This window comes from Taudactylus pleione, unplaced genomic scaffold (genome assembly GCF_031769625.1).
Source record: "Taudactylus pleione unplaced genomic scaffold, aTauple2 ptg000609l, whole genome shotgun sequence".
Taxonomy (NCBI): domain Eukaryota; kingdom Metazoa; phylum Chordata; class Amphibia; order Anura; family Myobatrachidae; genus Taudactylus; species Taudactylus pleione.
Genome location: NW_028285011.1, coordinates 4094299 through 4109650, shown reverse-complemented (window position 1 = coordinate 4109650; position 15352 = coordinate 4094299). Strand labels below are relative to the sequence as shown.

Sequence of the window (15352 nt, the reverse complement as noted above, 5' to 3'; positions counted from 1 at the left end):
GGAATACATAGATCTTTGAAGTGAAATTCTTCTTACCAGACCATCTAGTCTTCTAAATTATACACTTATATTCATACTTGCTTACTTTTGATAAAGCATCTCAGGGAGATTGTGAAAGTAACACCTATGAGCATGGTAGTAAAGTGGACGTGTACTGCTACATCTGAGACGAGTGTCATAACATTAAGTTACAGCCAATTGTTACTAACTGCTTTGGAGCTCGTTTACATCTATTTGTTGAGGAAAACACACTATGTTTCAGAAAAGGCATGTAGCCATAGGGATCATTGTGCCTTATAACCAATGCAGGGAAATGATACTAATGATCCCATGTGAATGAATATATATATATATATATATATCTGTTTTCTTTAAATATAACGGCTTCATAATGGGGGTAAGGTGCAATTAGTGAGATTACTAGACTCTTCAGGGAGCCTCTGAGATTGCTACAATTTCAGGGAGTCTCCCTGACAATCAGGGAGGGTAGGTAAATCTGCTTATATGTAAAATCCTATTGTAAAGTAAAGTCTTGACTGAATCTTGCTGGGTTTTTAATGAAATGCCAAAACAGCCGGACTTGTACAAGGAAGGGTGGTGATGGTTCTGCTTAAAATGGACTTCCTTATGCCAGGCACATTAATTTTTCTTCTTATCCCATATTGAGTCACACTGAAGATGCGGTTGGTGCCAGCATAAGTTGCTAATGGATAACAGCTGTGACCCAGAATAAGATATTCCTGTCTCTCCTCTCCTTGTTATTGTACAGGGAGTTTGTGGAACATTCCCAGTCTTCTGAGCCAGCAAGGCCTAGAATAGAATGTTTTTGTTTTATTTTTCTTGTTTTTTAATTTCCATTAAACTTTTTTTTTTTTTTCTCTAGATCACTAACAGAGTTAGGAAAAAAGCACAACCAACGGCGCTACACACTCTAAATACGAATGCATCCCTTAATTTGATGCATATGCAGAAGTGTCTCGATGTTAGATGAATAAGTTTGGTATCCTTTTTTAGGGAATCCTTGATATATAAAGAAAAAATAAATAAACAAAACAGTGTAGTATTTTCACAACAATTCTAAAAGCCCCTCAGTCTAAAAAGCCATTTATCTTAGAATCTTTAGAAATAGCGTACCCCACTCACAATGGTGGTGGGTTAATGCTGTATATAAAGGTATCTTTTATCTGAAGAGAATATAGAAAGCGGGTGTGTCTCAAACAATATTGACAATGGGCGTACCCCAAACTCACAGCACGAAAGTGAAAGCAACTCCTATAAGGGTGTCTTTATATTTGCTATGGTGGCGTACCCAAACTCTCACTTGATTAAAGGTAATAAATCCCATAAAGGTATCTTTTCAGGATGATGTGTCAGAAATATGACACATGCTCTCAGAATATTTTCATATATTGCGTACCACAACTCACACTTTCAGTAGTGTTGGTAAATCACATCAAGGTATCTTTCTTGTCTGGATTCTTTAATATCCCCATAAACACATTTTTTTATTTTTTTTTGATAAAAAGAAAACCAAATCTCAACAAATGTGTCCCCAGCAAGATGGCAATTACATGGGGGTCTTTCAATCGATAAAAATTCTCAACATGAAAAATCCAGATAACACATATATCCAAAAATTCATTAATAAATATTCAGAAAAAATTATGTTTTAGAATTAAAAATATCCAAAAATGCACGAAAAGCTACTCACACCCCTTGTATATCAACGCATTTCAGTCTTCAGGACCTTTTCCAAGACAAGATGTCTTGAAAAAGGTCTTGAAGACCGAAACGCGTTGATATACAAGGGGTGTGACTAGCTTTTTCTGCATTTTCGGATATTTTTAAGTTTAAAACATAATTTTTTATGAATTTTTGGATATATTTGTTATCTGGATTTCTCATGTTGAGAGTTTTTATTGTGGGGCTTTTAGAATTGTTGTGAACAATACTACACATGGTTTTCTTTTTTTTTTTTTTTTCTTTTGTATCTATCGACTGAGTGAGCATCATTCAAGGATTCCCTAAAAAAGGAGACCAAACTTATTCATCTACCTTCGAGACACTTCTGCATATGCATCGAATTAAGGGATGTATTCGTATTTAGAGTGTGTAGCGCCATTGGTTGTGTCTTTTTTTCCTAACTTAGTGGTTTGTTGTATACGTTGAATTTAGGTGATATTCATATTGGGATATAGACACACCTTGACAGCTTGTGCGCCAATGAGGTTATTCCCCTCTCCTTTTGTATATTTTCTTTCTCTAAATAACTCAAGTTTATCCTTAAAATTACTGGGTCTAATATATGTACTTCCTATTTCTGCGTTTTGTTCCCCCCCCCCCCTTTAATTGCTTTATCTAATCTTGACTTTGTTAAATATAAGAAGTATAGTGTGCAAGGGTAATTAGATGAAGTGTTAGCAATGAGAGGGGGACATTGATATATTAGCTTCTCTGCCCTCTATTGGTGACTACTAGTAACACTCCTACACATTTCAGGCCCATAGGAAAAGATCAGTGTGATGAATAGTGCCTGGAATGAGTTCCCGGAGCTATTCAATTGTCCCGATCGCGCACTTCACTGAAGTGGGGAGATACAGGTTACGGCGCCTAGTACTGTGTGTTTAGTTGCGGTAACCTGCATTTTTATGACTTAAGTGCCGGCCATAATGCTGTTAGTGCATGCGCTAAGCCCGAAACCAGTATAGTCGGGTCTTTGCTCGCAACTTGCAATCCTCTTGTTCGCGGGTTAACAGCACTGCCAAGTAAAGAGCTCCAGGAACTTATTCTCTGCACTATTCAACATCCCATTCAATTGAATCCCCCTTCTTTAACAATAAAAGGAGTCACATTTAGAATGTAAATATGTAGTTAATAGCTTGTTAAATAATCTTTTCCATAAATGAGGCTCTTCAATATGACAGCACGGTTCCCACGGTACTAAACATCAAAAAAGTTAGTTAATTCTCCACTTTAATTCATTAATTATAACGTGACATTTTGTATGCACAAATTTCAGTGGCTGAATACTAACATGTGAAAAGTAATTTGCAGTGATTACATTTTATTTGTGTTTTAGCTTTAACTCTGTTGGCTCGGACTCCAATCATAGCTCTAATAGAGGGCTGTATAGCGGGAACGCCTCTACGAGACCAGGCACAGGAAATCACAAGCAGAGTAACACAGTGTCCCACCTACACAGGAGCACAACTGATGTGGATACAATTAGAACAAAAAACAGCTCCAGTATAACCAACAGAATGTCAGCACCAGTGTCAGCTGCACAGCCAGCAAGCAGAGCTTCCTCCCAGGCCACAGACTCTAGCACTGCAGCTCACAACTCGACTTTAGCCAGACGCACTCGAGGAACAAAATTAAATAACAGTCCTGTACAAACACAAGGACCAGTCTTACAGGAGCAGCTTGCCCCTGCCCAACCACCAACAGTGCCTCCAACACAGCCAGATCAACCAGCAGAAATGTCCCGACCGGGGACTTGTATCCCTCCCCACCCTGAATTCTTCGGAGCTGGTGGCAATAACATCAGGCACAGTTCTGACGACTCTGATATAATTAGTCTCATAGAAGTAATGGACAAAGACTTTGATAGTCCTGAACCCCCTCCGTCAGAAGTGTTTATAGACCAGCCCCCTTCTCCTGCAGCAAAACATAAAGGTACAGAGAAGTTTTATTTACAATTTTTAAAATGATTTTTAAATATGATTTTTATTTTAGGAGTTGATGTTCTATGAGAAGAAATATAACCCATTACTGCTCTAAATATATAGATTGGGAGTGATCTGGTATAAAACAATATGTACTTTTTAATGTAATGATTTATTTCAACATAGGAAAGTTTTAAATACAATCTAAATACTAGGTTCATGGTGGTATAACCGTAATATATGCATGGATTTATTATAAAATACTCTTGTCTCTTTGAAATGTCAACTTTCTAATTCACATAGACTATTTTTCTAGCACTGCACAGATTGATATGATCTGTGCAGGCTTCTTAGGGTTCCCCCCCAAAACCATAATCAGCCCGACCTGGGCTTATCTGAGAAAATAAGGGGGGAAAACGGCATTGGGTTTCCCCTATTTTCCTATGACCAGCACCTGGGTGAGCCAGCAGTGGTTAGTGCCATAACATGGAGACAGTGTGGGGTCCCCCTGCCGTCACATTAACCATCCCCAAACTGGTCAGCACAGGGCTGGAATTCCTCGGAAAGTGGGGACCCGAAAAATAAAATGGGTTCCCCTCTCCCGAGGAACAACCAACCCCTGGTGGCAGTGACTGCAGTGATTAATGTTGAAATAATAGATGATAATGATCTTTACAGGCCCGACCACAACCACTAGCAAATCAGCCTTGGGATGCAGGCACTTGTGGAATCTGTTTTTGGTTGTTTTGCAAACCTACTGTTGGTAAATCTTTGGTTTCTGTAGTCGTACTCTGTAAAAGTATTGTATGTTGGTCCGATATTCTGAAGTGTTCTATAGTCTGTTTTCCGTCGGTTTTGGTAGGTTTGCAAAATCTACGGAAAACAGACCTTTAGTAAATTTACCCCTTAGAATTGGGAGGGGAAGTGCCATTGCTCAATGTTAAATTGGTATTAAAAAAACAAACCTGCCCTAATTTGTGTGCTACATGCAAAAGGCAGGCAGGTGACCATAAAATATATAAAATGACAGCCTTCAACAAGATTTTCCCACAGCTCTAAATTAAACCACCAAGTATGCAACAAGTTGCCCTAGTCTACTGATGTTTTGCCTGGTGCCATATTTATTAATGTACTGCAGTATGCACTAAGCGGTTGTAAACACAATGCCAGTAATCTATTTCAAAGGCTACAGTCCGGTGCATAAATATTGGGACATTGACAGAATTTTCATATTTTGGCCTCTATTCACCACCACAATGGCTTTGAAATGAAACAAACAAGATGTGCTTTAACTGCAGACTTTCAGATTTAATTTGAGAGTAATTACATCCAAATCAGTTGAACGGTGTAGGAATTACAACGGTTTCTATATGTGCCTCCCACTTTTTAAGGGGCCAAAAATAATGGGACAAACTAAACAATCCTAAATCTAACTTTCACTCTTTAATACTTTTGTTGCAAATCCTTTGCAGGCAATTACAGCCTGAAGTCTGGAACGCGTAGACATCACCAGATGCTGGGTTTCATCCCTGGTGATGCTCTGCCAGGCCTCTACTGCAAATGTCTTCAGTTCCTGCTTGTTCTTGGGGCATTTTCCCTTCAGTTTTGTCTCCATCAACTGAAATGCATGCTCAGTTGGATTCAGGTCAGGGGATTGACTTGGCCATTGCATAACATTCCACTTTTTAGCCTTAAAAAAACTCTTTGGTTGCTTTTGCAGTATGCTTCGGGACATTGTCCATTTGCACTGTGAAGCGCCGTCCAATGAGTTCTGAAGCATTTGACTGAATATCAGCATATAATATTGCCCGAAACACTTCAGAATTCATTCTGCTGCTTTTGTCAGCAGTCACATCATCAATAAATACAAGGGAACCAGTTCCATTGGCAGCCAAACATGCCCACTCCATGACACTACCGCCACCATGCTTCACTGATGAGGTGGTATGTTTTGGATCATGAGCAGTTCCTTTCATTCTCCATACTCTTCTCTTCCCATCACTCTGGTACAAGTAGATCTTTGTCTCATCTGTCCATAGGATGTTGTTCCAGAACTGTAATGGCTTTTTTAGATGTTTTTTGGCAAACTCTAATCTGGTCTTCCTGTTTTTGTGGATCACCAATGGTTTACATCTTGTGGTGAACCCTCTATATTCACTCTTGTGAAGTCTTCTCTTGATTGTTGACTTTGACACATATACACCTACCTCCTGGAGAGTGTTCTTGATTTGGCCAACTGTTGTGAAGGGGGTTTTCTTCACCAGGGAAACAATTCTTCTGTCATCCACCAGAGTTGTTTTCCGTGGTGTTCCGGGTATTTTGGTGCTGCTGAGCTCTCTATGGTGTGTTCTTTCTTTTTAAGAATGTTCCAAACAGTATATTTGGCCACAACTAATGTTTTTGCTATCTCTCTGATGGGTTTGTTTTGATATTTCAGCCTAATGATGGCTTGCTTCACTGATAGTGACAGCTCTTTGGATCTCATATTGAGAGTCGACAGCAACTGATTCCAAATGCAAATGTCACACCTAGAATCAACTCCAGACCTTTTACCTGCTTAATTGATAATGAAATAACGAGGGAATAGCCCACACCTGTCCATGAAATAGCTTTTGAGTTGATAATCCCATTACTTTTGGCCCCTTAAAAAGTGGGAAGCACATATAGAAACCATTGTAATTCCTACACCGTTCACCTGATTTGGATGTAATTACCCTCAAATTAAATCTGAAAGTCTGCAGTTAAAGCACATCTTGTTTGTTTCATTTCAAAGCCATTGTAGTGGTGAATAGAGGCCAAAATATGAGGCACATCCGCCTGGGCCCCCTTTTTCAGGGGACCCCCCCATACTTTAATCACAGCTGCAGTGTAGATCAGGAACTGCACTTCGAGCTGGAGAAGAGAGTGGTGGAGTCTGAGCATGGTGCTGGGCTACATGGCTACACTGTGCCAGCAGCATCACGGGTTAGAGGAGGAGGAGGAGGAGGAACTGCTGCAGACCTAGTTACCAGAGTTATAAAGACTATCCAGCAGCAAGCCTATAAGGTAAGAGGGACTCAGAGGGGATAGTGTGTGTGTGTATTAGTGTATGTGAGACTGCATGTGTGTGTCTGTATGTGTTTGAGAATATGTATGTGTACAGTTGTATGACTCTGGAGATATATATATATATACATGTTGAGTCTCCCATATCCAAATATTCCAAAATACTGAATATTTTTAGTATGACTGAAAAAGTGAAACCTTTGCTTTTTGATGGTTCAATGTACACAAACTTTGTTTAAAGCACAAATTGTTAAGTATTGTATAAAATAACCTACAGGCTGTGTATACAAGATGTATATGAAACACAAATGAATTTCATGTACAGTGTGTGTACACACTTTTTTTGACGCACAAAATTAATAAAAATATAGTATAAACTGACCTTCAGGCTATGTGTGTAAGGTGTATGTAAAACATAAATGCATTATGTGTTTAGATTTGGGTCCCATTCCCAAGATATTTCATTATCTTATGCAAATATTCCAAATTATGGAATATTCCGATATCTAAAATACCCCTGGCCCCAAGCATTTTTGATATGGAGACTCAACCTTTGTATGTATATATGTATGTGTATATATATAATATATATATATATATATATATATATATATATATATATATATATATATATTTGCATGCAGAGGGTCCGGCACTCCCAACAACTTCAAAATAGCTTCCAGAGGTGCCCTCACAGGAAAGTCATAAAAATATACAGAGGTGCGGCACTCTCAATAAACAACGTAGGTAACACAGCAGTGTACAATCAACGTTTCAGTATTTTATACGTACTATCTTAAGGATTACTATCCTGAAGATAGTATGTGTAAAGTACTGAAACGTTGATTTTTACCTACGTCATTTATTAAGAGTCCGCACCTTTGTGTATGTATGAATGTGTGTGTATATGTATATATATGTATATATATATATATATATATATATATATATATGTGTGACTATGTATGCATGTTTCTATATGTAAGTATGACTGTGTCACTGTACGTATGTGTGTGATTTTATGAGGGTGTTACTGTATGTATGTGTGACTGTATGTGTATAGGTGAGTGACCGTACGTATGTGTGTATATGTGGGCTGCAGTTATCATATGTTGCAATGTTTGTGTTTTTCAAGACTTATAATGTTCGCTTAGTATATTTTTTATGTTTTAACAATAATAATTTATTTACATTTTTTTAAAGTACCAATAAATCAGATTGTGGAGATATATATCACTCTTTCTTCAGAGTTGCTCATATTGTTTATGGATAATGACCCAAAGAGATGAAAATAAACACTACATAGTACAAGTTATAACAATGTATTTAAAGTACAGCAGTGGTAAAAAGTAATGAGAAAAAACATCTTCAATTTAGCCAAAATGGTCCCCACCGGATAGAATGGAAATCAGGCCTCTCTAAACAGTCTTTTCCCTGGAAACTGCTCAGGCTAGCAGGAATGATTGGATGGCAGCGGCGGTTTAAGACAGGAGATGGCTCGTGTGCAGCCTCTGTGTGGGCCTCCTCTCAGTCAGCACAGTACCAGAGTCTACAGAGACTTTGTGCCAGAGTCGCGCAAATCTCCAGAAAAATGGCTGCTGTACGATATACCCGGTGATGTCTGCAGCGCCGGCCGATGCAGGACTCTGGAGGGGATGTAGTTGGTGCCGGTCTAAATCCCGGCGGCTGAAGCCCGACAAGGGACTTAAGAGGTGTCGAAATACCGACATCTATCTTAATTCCGACGCCGGAACACAGAAGGACAGCAGCCCGAAAGAGGTAAGTCCAGGGTGTCCGCCACGAAGGGGGGGGGGGGGGTAGGTTTGGGTTACATAGCGGGGCTAGCGTTAGGTTTGGGGGGTGAGGTTAGGCTTAGGCACCACTGGGGGGGATCACGGTTAGTCACGAAGGTGTTAGGTTTAGGCACTTCCTGGGAGGGTTAGGGTGTGGAGGGTTAGACTGGATGCCGCTATCGGTATTTTGACAGGAGGCATTGCATACGATTCCCTCTGGAGAAGTAAGTATAATTATATGGGTGCAGTGTGTGTGGTGTAGGCCCCCCTGGACCGAGGAACCCATGTGCACCGCATTCTTAAAAAATAATGTTTGACTAAAAATGGAATATCTATTATGTAATCTGCTAATTTGCTAGTCTAGCAGTTGCGGAGTCAGCTTGAGGGAGCTCCTGTCCACTCTCCTCACAGCTCTCACTGACACAGCCTCTCTTCTACACCCAGCACTGTGTGAATGTACAGGTCTGTTCCCTCCTGTCCCATAAACGCTGCACTAGAGATAAGCAGGGATTCCCAACCTCGGTCCTCAAGGCACACTAACAGTCCAGGCTTTAGTGATATCCAAGCTTTAAGCACAGATGGTTAAATCAAACCAAATGCTGTATTAATTAAGACACCTGTGCTCAAGTGTGGTTATCCTTAAAACTTGGACTGTTAGTGTGCCTTGAGGACCGTGGTTGGGAACCCCTGGATTAGAGACTGAATACCAGTAATTCAGTCTTGAGCTTCAGTTTTAAAGCGTGGGAAGAGGATAACATCGTGGAAAAGATGTTGGAATGTGAGGTAATGGTATTTATTAGGCCAGAGGTTCCCAAACTTTGTCCTCAAGGCACCCTAACAGTCCAGATTTAAGGATATCCATGTTTGACCACAGGTGACTTAATTAGTACCTCAGTCAATTCTTTAATAACCACCTGTGCTCAACCATGTACAGTGGTGGCCAAAATTGCGGACACTTTTTGAAATGTGAATGTTTTTCAACTTCGAATGCTTATAAAAACTGTTACACTTCATGCAGTGCACTGATTCATATATCAAATGAAAGGAAATTAATGCTGAATTCAACACAATAAACAGAGGTCAAATATTTGCATTACAAGGGAAGTTATGCATTGAAATCAACACTTAGGGTGAAAATTCCTGTGTACTTATGATGTTACTGTCCTATCAGTATTTCGTTGGGTATTCTTTATTTTTCAGGACAGCAGCACAGCGATGTGTCATTGAGCCAACCAATGTATGGAGCTCTTCCTTCTTTTTTATGTGGTGCCATGAGACAATTATAGCCTCAATTAATTGTCTCTTATTGGAGGGATGCCTCAGATGTACCAGTTTTTTCAAACAGAACCACAAATGTTCTATGGGGTTCAGATCTGGGCTGTTTCCTGGCCATCCCAGCACCTGTATGTCATTCTCCGTGAACCCCTTTTTGCATGTCCGTGCAGTGTGTCAGGGAGCTGAATCCTGCTGGAAAAAAAAATGGGGCATTATCTGGAAAAAGATCCCTGATAGAAGGTAGAAGTTTTGGTTGTAGGATGATGTCAATGTACTTTCTGCTGTTGAGTGTGCCATCTATGACATAAAGGCGGTCTACAGCATCTGCTGTCATACATGCCCAGATCATAACACTTATAGGATTCTTTTATGTCGCTTCAATAAAATCTGGATGTAGCTCTTCCCGGATGCGACGTCTCACACATTTTCTCCCATCACTACCAAATATCGATATCTTAGTTTCGTCACTCCATATCACTTGTTTCCACTGACCTTCTGTCCATGCAATGTGTTCTTTTGCCCACTGTATTTGTTTCTGCTGCTGCTTTTTATTCAGCAATGGCTTTTTTCAGGGAATCTTACCTTTTAGGCCAACCTCCGTTAGTCTTCTCCATTCCGTTCTTGCACTGACAAAAACACCATTTGCACTCAGTTTACTGCTAATGGCCGCAGATGACATCCATCTGTCCCTGACGCAAATTTGTTTTCTTCTCCTATCATCAACAGCTGTTGTGCACTTTTTCCGGCCTTTTCCTTCTTTGTTCTGTATAGATTGTGTTTCCTGATAGTGTAAACAAAACTTTCGTACTCCTGATGTCACATTCCAACCAATTTCTCTCGCAATTGCTGCATAATAAAGACCATTTTACAATCCTGGATCACGTCGCTGTGCTGCGGTCTTGACAAATAAAGAATACCCAACGAAATACTGATAGGACAGTAACATCATAAGTACACAGGGATTTTCACCCTAACAGTTGTTTTCACGGCATAACTTCCCTTGTAATGCAAATATTTTACCTATGTTTATTGTGTTGAATTCAGCATTAAATTTCTTTTCATTTGATATATGAATCATTGCACTGTGTGAAGTGAAACAGTTTTTATAAGCATTCGAAGTTGATAAACATTCAAATTTCAAAATGTGTCCGCAATTTTGGCCAGCAGTGTATATCTCTAAAACCTGGACTGTTGGGGAGCCTTGAGGACCACCTTTGGGAACCTCTGTGTTAGGCAAAAGATAGAAAATTCACAGGAGAAAAGTGTAAAGTTGGATCTCATCAGCCTAGAGATGGTACTGAACTCCAAAACTGCAGATTCTTTTTTTTTAGGGGACAAACATGAAATATGGAAGGTAGAGAATCTAACACTGATCACTAGAGTCCCCAAAACAAAGTGGAAGCAGATTTAGGGGCCTATTCATCATTGCATAATTATCACTAGTGATAATTATCTTTTAAACTCTCTGCGAGTTTAAAAAAGTAAAAGGAGGTATTCATCATGCCTCCTTGCCTAAAGTATCACTTCCCAAAAACTGCTCTTTTTGTGGAGTCAACTTTTCGGAAAAGTGATACTTTTCCCCATGCAGCTGAGTTCTCCATAAGGATTTCCTCAGTGCGTCTGCCTCCCCCTCTCTATTTCACTGCTGTTCTCCACCCCAGACACCCCCCCCCCCAAAAAAAAATTTCTAGACCCCCCCCACCGCCGCTGTAGTACCCCCACTGCTCCCCTAAGTGCCCGTCCCGTCCGCCGCTGACCCACTGCTGGTGTTCGTAAAGGGCCCGGCCGCCCTCTCCCCCTCCCCGGCCATCGCTGTAAGTAACTCCCTCCCCCCGTGGCCCCCGCACACACCCCTCGCAGCCGCTTGGGTCATTCCTGCCCCCCCCCCCCCCCCCACCAGGCCACTGATGTCATTCCGGTTCTTCCATATTCCCTCGGCCGCCGCTGATCTGTATAACCCCCGCGGCCGCTGTATGACCCCTCTGCTGCTTTTTCGGAACTTGATGAATTTCATAATTTCTACATCCCCTATCCCCATACTAATGTATGGGGAGTGTGGAAATTATCGGGGGAGAACTGTAACCAGGAGATAAGTGATATCTCCTGTGTTACACTGTTGATGAATAACCCTGACCCTTAATTTTTACAAAAGTAAGGGAAAATGTTAATTATCACCCACTTTTGTAGAAATTAAGGGCACCTTAGTTACATGTTATTCAAATGAGACTTTCAAAGGGAACAACATGAAGGATAAGAGAACTAAAATTTAATGTGTTGTTAATATGATACATATAGACAAAATCAGGGCAACGTAGAGCAATGAGTGCCTTTTCTACTTTGGCATTTTGATTATTGTAAGCATTGAGAGCGGTTTCGATCAAGTGTGGCGAGTAAAAACCAGACTAATTTTACACACGTGACTCCAGGGCTTATATTGCATATTGTCTACTGCCCATTGGCAAACACTCTTAATGTGTTTTCCCTTAGCTGCACAGCAAATAAAAAAAGAATGCCAAACATATTTTCTGTCTTAAGACATATACAGTTGAGAAATTTGTAATTGGCTCTTTTATAAGGCTACTTGTACTGTTTAACTACCCCACTACATTTTACATATTAGTGGCTTTTTGGGGGGTTTTTGTGGCGCAGGATCTGGATGTCAGGATCAGAAAAGTATGAATAGTGGTTCAATCCTAAATGGTGAATTTTTTTGTTTTTGTTCAAATGTGGAAGATTTAGGGGTCAATGCAAGGGGATCAAGTTGCTGTTGCAATGGCTTAGAAATTATGGCAATAGCAGCTGAACTTTGCTCGATCTCGCACCGCCTGACTCGTGAATTTTTATATGCAGCCCTATGGGGCTATGAACAAAAATCCTTGTGTCCAGTGTGGCATATAGTCACGTACCTATTTGAGTTGACCCATGAGTATTTTTTTTTTTCAGCTTTAAAATTGAAATATACTTTAGACAATAGCTTTTGTTTTTATAAGGTACACTGAATTGTGACCTGATATTGTTTCTATCAATACAGGGAAAGGCAAGCCTCTACAACAGAAAGTTAAGTTTCAAAAGAAGCCAGAAGAGAGAGAGAGACGGAGGAAAGGCAAGTCACATGAAGATGAGCTTAAAGATGCTCTTGCAGATGATGACAGCTCCTCCACCACCACAGAAACCTCCAATCCAGACACTGAGCCAACCCACAAAGAGGTATGCACGTGAGTGACATGTTCTGCAGACGTGTTGCCTGGGTATGCTGTTTGACACTGAACAGCGACAGATACTAGGTTCCGTCAGATTACTTCAATTAGAAGGAATGATGAGGGGGATCAGTATAAATAAGTTGAGTAATATATATATACTGTGCGTTGTATGTGTGTGTGTATATATATTAGGGGTGTGCACCGGCCACTTTTCGTGTTTTGGATCTGGATCTTTCTTCGTGTTTTGGATCTGGATTGGTTTTGCCAAAACCACCCTTCCGTGTTTTGGGTTCTGGGTTTTGTGTTTTGGATCTGTATTTTTTTTTAAAAAAAGCATAAAAACAGCTAAAATCACAGAATTTGTAGGTTTTTCTGCTCCTATGCTATTATTAACCTCAATAACCTTAATTTCCACTCATTTCCAGTCTATTCTGAACACCTCACACCTCACAATAGTGTTTTTATGTCCAAAAGGTTGCACTGAGGTAGCTGGATGACTATGCTAAGCGACACGAGTGGGCGGCACAAACACGTGACCCATCTAGGCATGATACTGCAGTGGCAGACAGGATGGCAGTTTGAAAAACTAGGCCCCAAACTGTACATAATGCAAAGAAAAAAAAGAGGTGCAATATGGAATTGTCCTTGGGCCCTCCCACCCACCCTTATGTTGTATAAACAGGACATGCACACTTTAACAAACCAATCATTTCAGCGCCAGGGTCTGCCACACAACTGTGGCTGAAATGATTGGTTCGTTTGGGCCCCCACAAAACAAGCTGGCAATTAATGTGTCCCTGCACAAACTGGCTCTACGGAGGCAAGATGTCATCCTCATCCTCCTCATCCACCGATTCCTCACCCTCTTCAGTGTGTACATCCTCATCCTCACAAAGTATTAACTCGTCCCCACTTGAATCCACCGCCACAGGTCCCTCTGTACGTTCTGGAGGCTGGTCTCCCTGGAAGAGCTGATAATTCATTTTGATGAACATCATCTTCTCCACATTCTGTGGAAGCAACCTCCTACGCCTTTCGCTGACAAGGTTCCCGGCTGCACTAAACACTCTTTCGGAGTACACACTGGAGGGGGGGCAACTCAGGTAAAATAGAGCCAGTTTGTACAGGGGTCTCCAAATTGCCTCTTTTTCCTGCCAGTACAGGTATGGACTGTCTGACATGCCTACTTGGATGCTGTCACCGATGTAATCCTCCACCATTCTGTCAATGGTGACAGTATCATATGCAGTGACAGTAGACATGTCAGAAATTGTTGCCAGGTCTTTCAGTCCGGACCAGATGTCCAAACTTGGTCCTGCCTGCCCTGCATCACCGCCAGCGGGTTGCTTAGGATACCTAAGTTTTTTCCTGGCAGCCCCAGTTGCGGGAGAAAATGAAGAAGGAGCTGTTGACGTGTCACGTTCCGCTTCAGCTGACAGTGTGTTCACCAGCAGGTCTTTGCACCTCTGCAGGCTTGTGTCGGCCGGAAAGAGAGACACCACATAGGCTTTAAACCTAGGATCGAGCACGGTGGCCAAAATGTAGTGGTCTGATTTCAACAGATTGACCACCCTGGAATCCTGGCAAAGCGAATGAAGGGCTTCATCCACAAGTCCCACATGCCGAGCGGAATCGCTCCGTCTTGGCTCCTTCTTCACTTTCTCCAGCTGCTTCTGCAAAAGCCTGATGAGGGGAATGACCTGACTCAAGCTGGCAGTGTCTGAACTGACTTCACGTGTGGCAAGTTCGAAGGGCTGGAGAACCTTGCACAACACGGAAATCATTCTCCACTGCGCTTGAGTCAGGTGCATACACCCCCTCCTTTGCCTATGTCATAGGTGGATGTATAGGCTTGAATGGCCTTTTGCTGCTCCTCCATCCTCTGAAGCATATAGAGGGTTGAGTTCCACCGCGTCACAACCTCTTGCTTCAGGTGATGGCGGGGCAGGTTCAAGAGTGTTTGCTGGCGCTCCAGTCTTCGGCACGCAGTCGCTGAATGGCGAAAGTGGCCTTTAATTTTTCGGGCCACCCAAAGCGTCTCCTGCACGCCACTGTCGCTTTTCAGAAAATTCTGCACCACCAAGTTTATTGTGTGAGCAAAACATGGGACGTGCTGGAATTTGCCCAGATGTAATGCCCGCACAATATTGGTGGCGTTGTCAGATATCACAAATCCCCAGGAGAGTTTAAGTGGGGTAAGCCACTGGGCGATGATTTCCCTCAGTTTCTCTAAGACGTCGGCGGTGTGCCTCTTACTGAAACCGGTGATACACAGCGTAGCCTGCCTTGGAACGAGCTGGCGTTTCTGAGATGCTGCGACTGGTGACGCTGCTGCTGTTGCTGCGTAAGGTGATACATCTACCCAGTGGGCTGT

The 15352-nt window shown here is 41.5% G+C and overlaps 1 protein-coding gene across 3 annotated transcripts in view; it reads left to right on the top strand.

Annotated features, from left to right (window-relative positions):
• TMEM131 (transmembrane protein 131) overlaps nt 1–15352 on the top strand; it is a 299432-nt gene that overhangs the window by 259404 nt on the left and 24676 nt on the right. For all 3 annotated transcript variants that reach the window (XM_088454095.1, XM_088454094.1, XM_088454093.1), the window contains exons 31-32: nt 3080–3675; nt 12810–12985. In XM_088454095.1, the coding sequence (XP_088310221.1) occupies nt 3080–3675; nt 12810–12985 (772 nt within the window). The remainder of the gene's footprint in view (nt 1–3079; nt 3676–12809; nt 12986–15352) is intronic.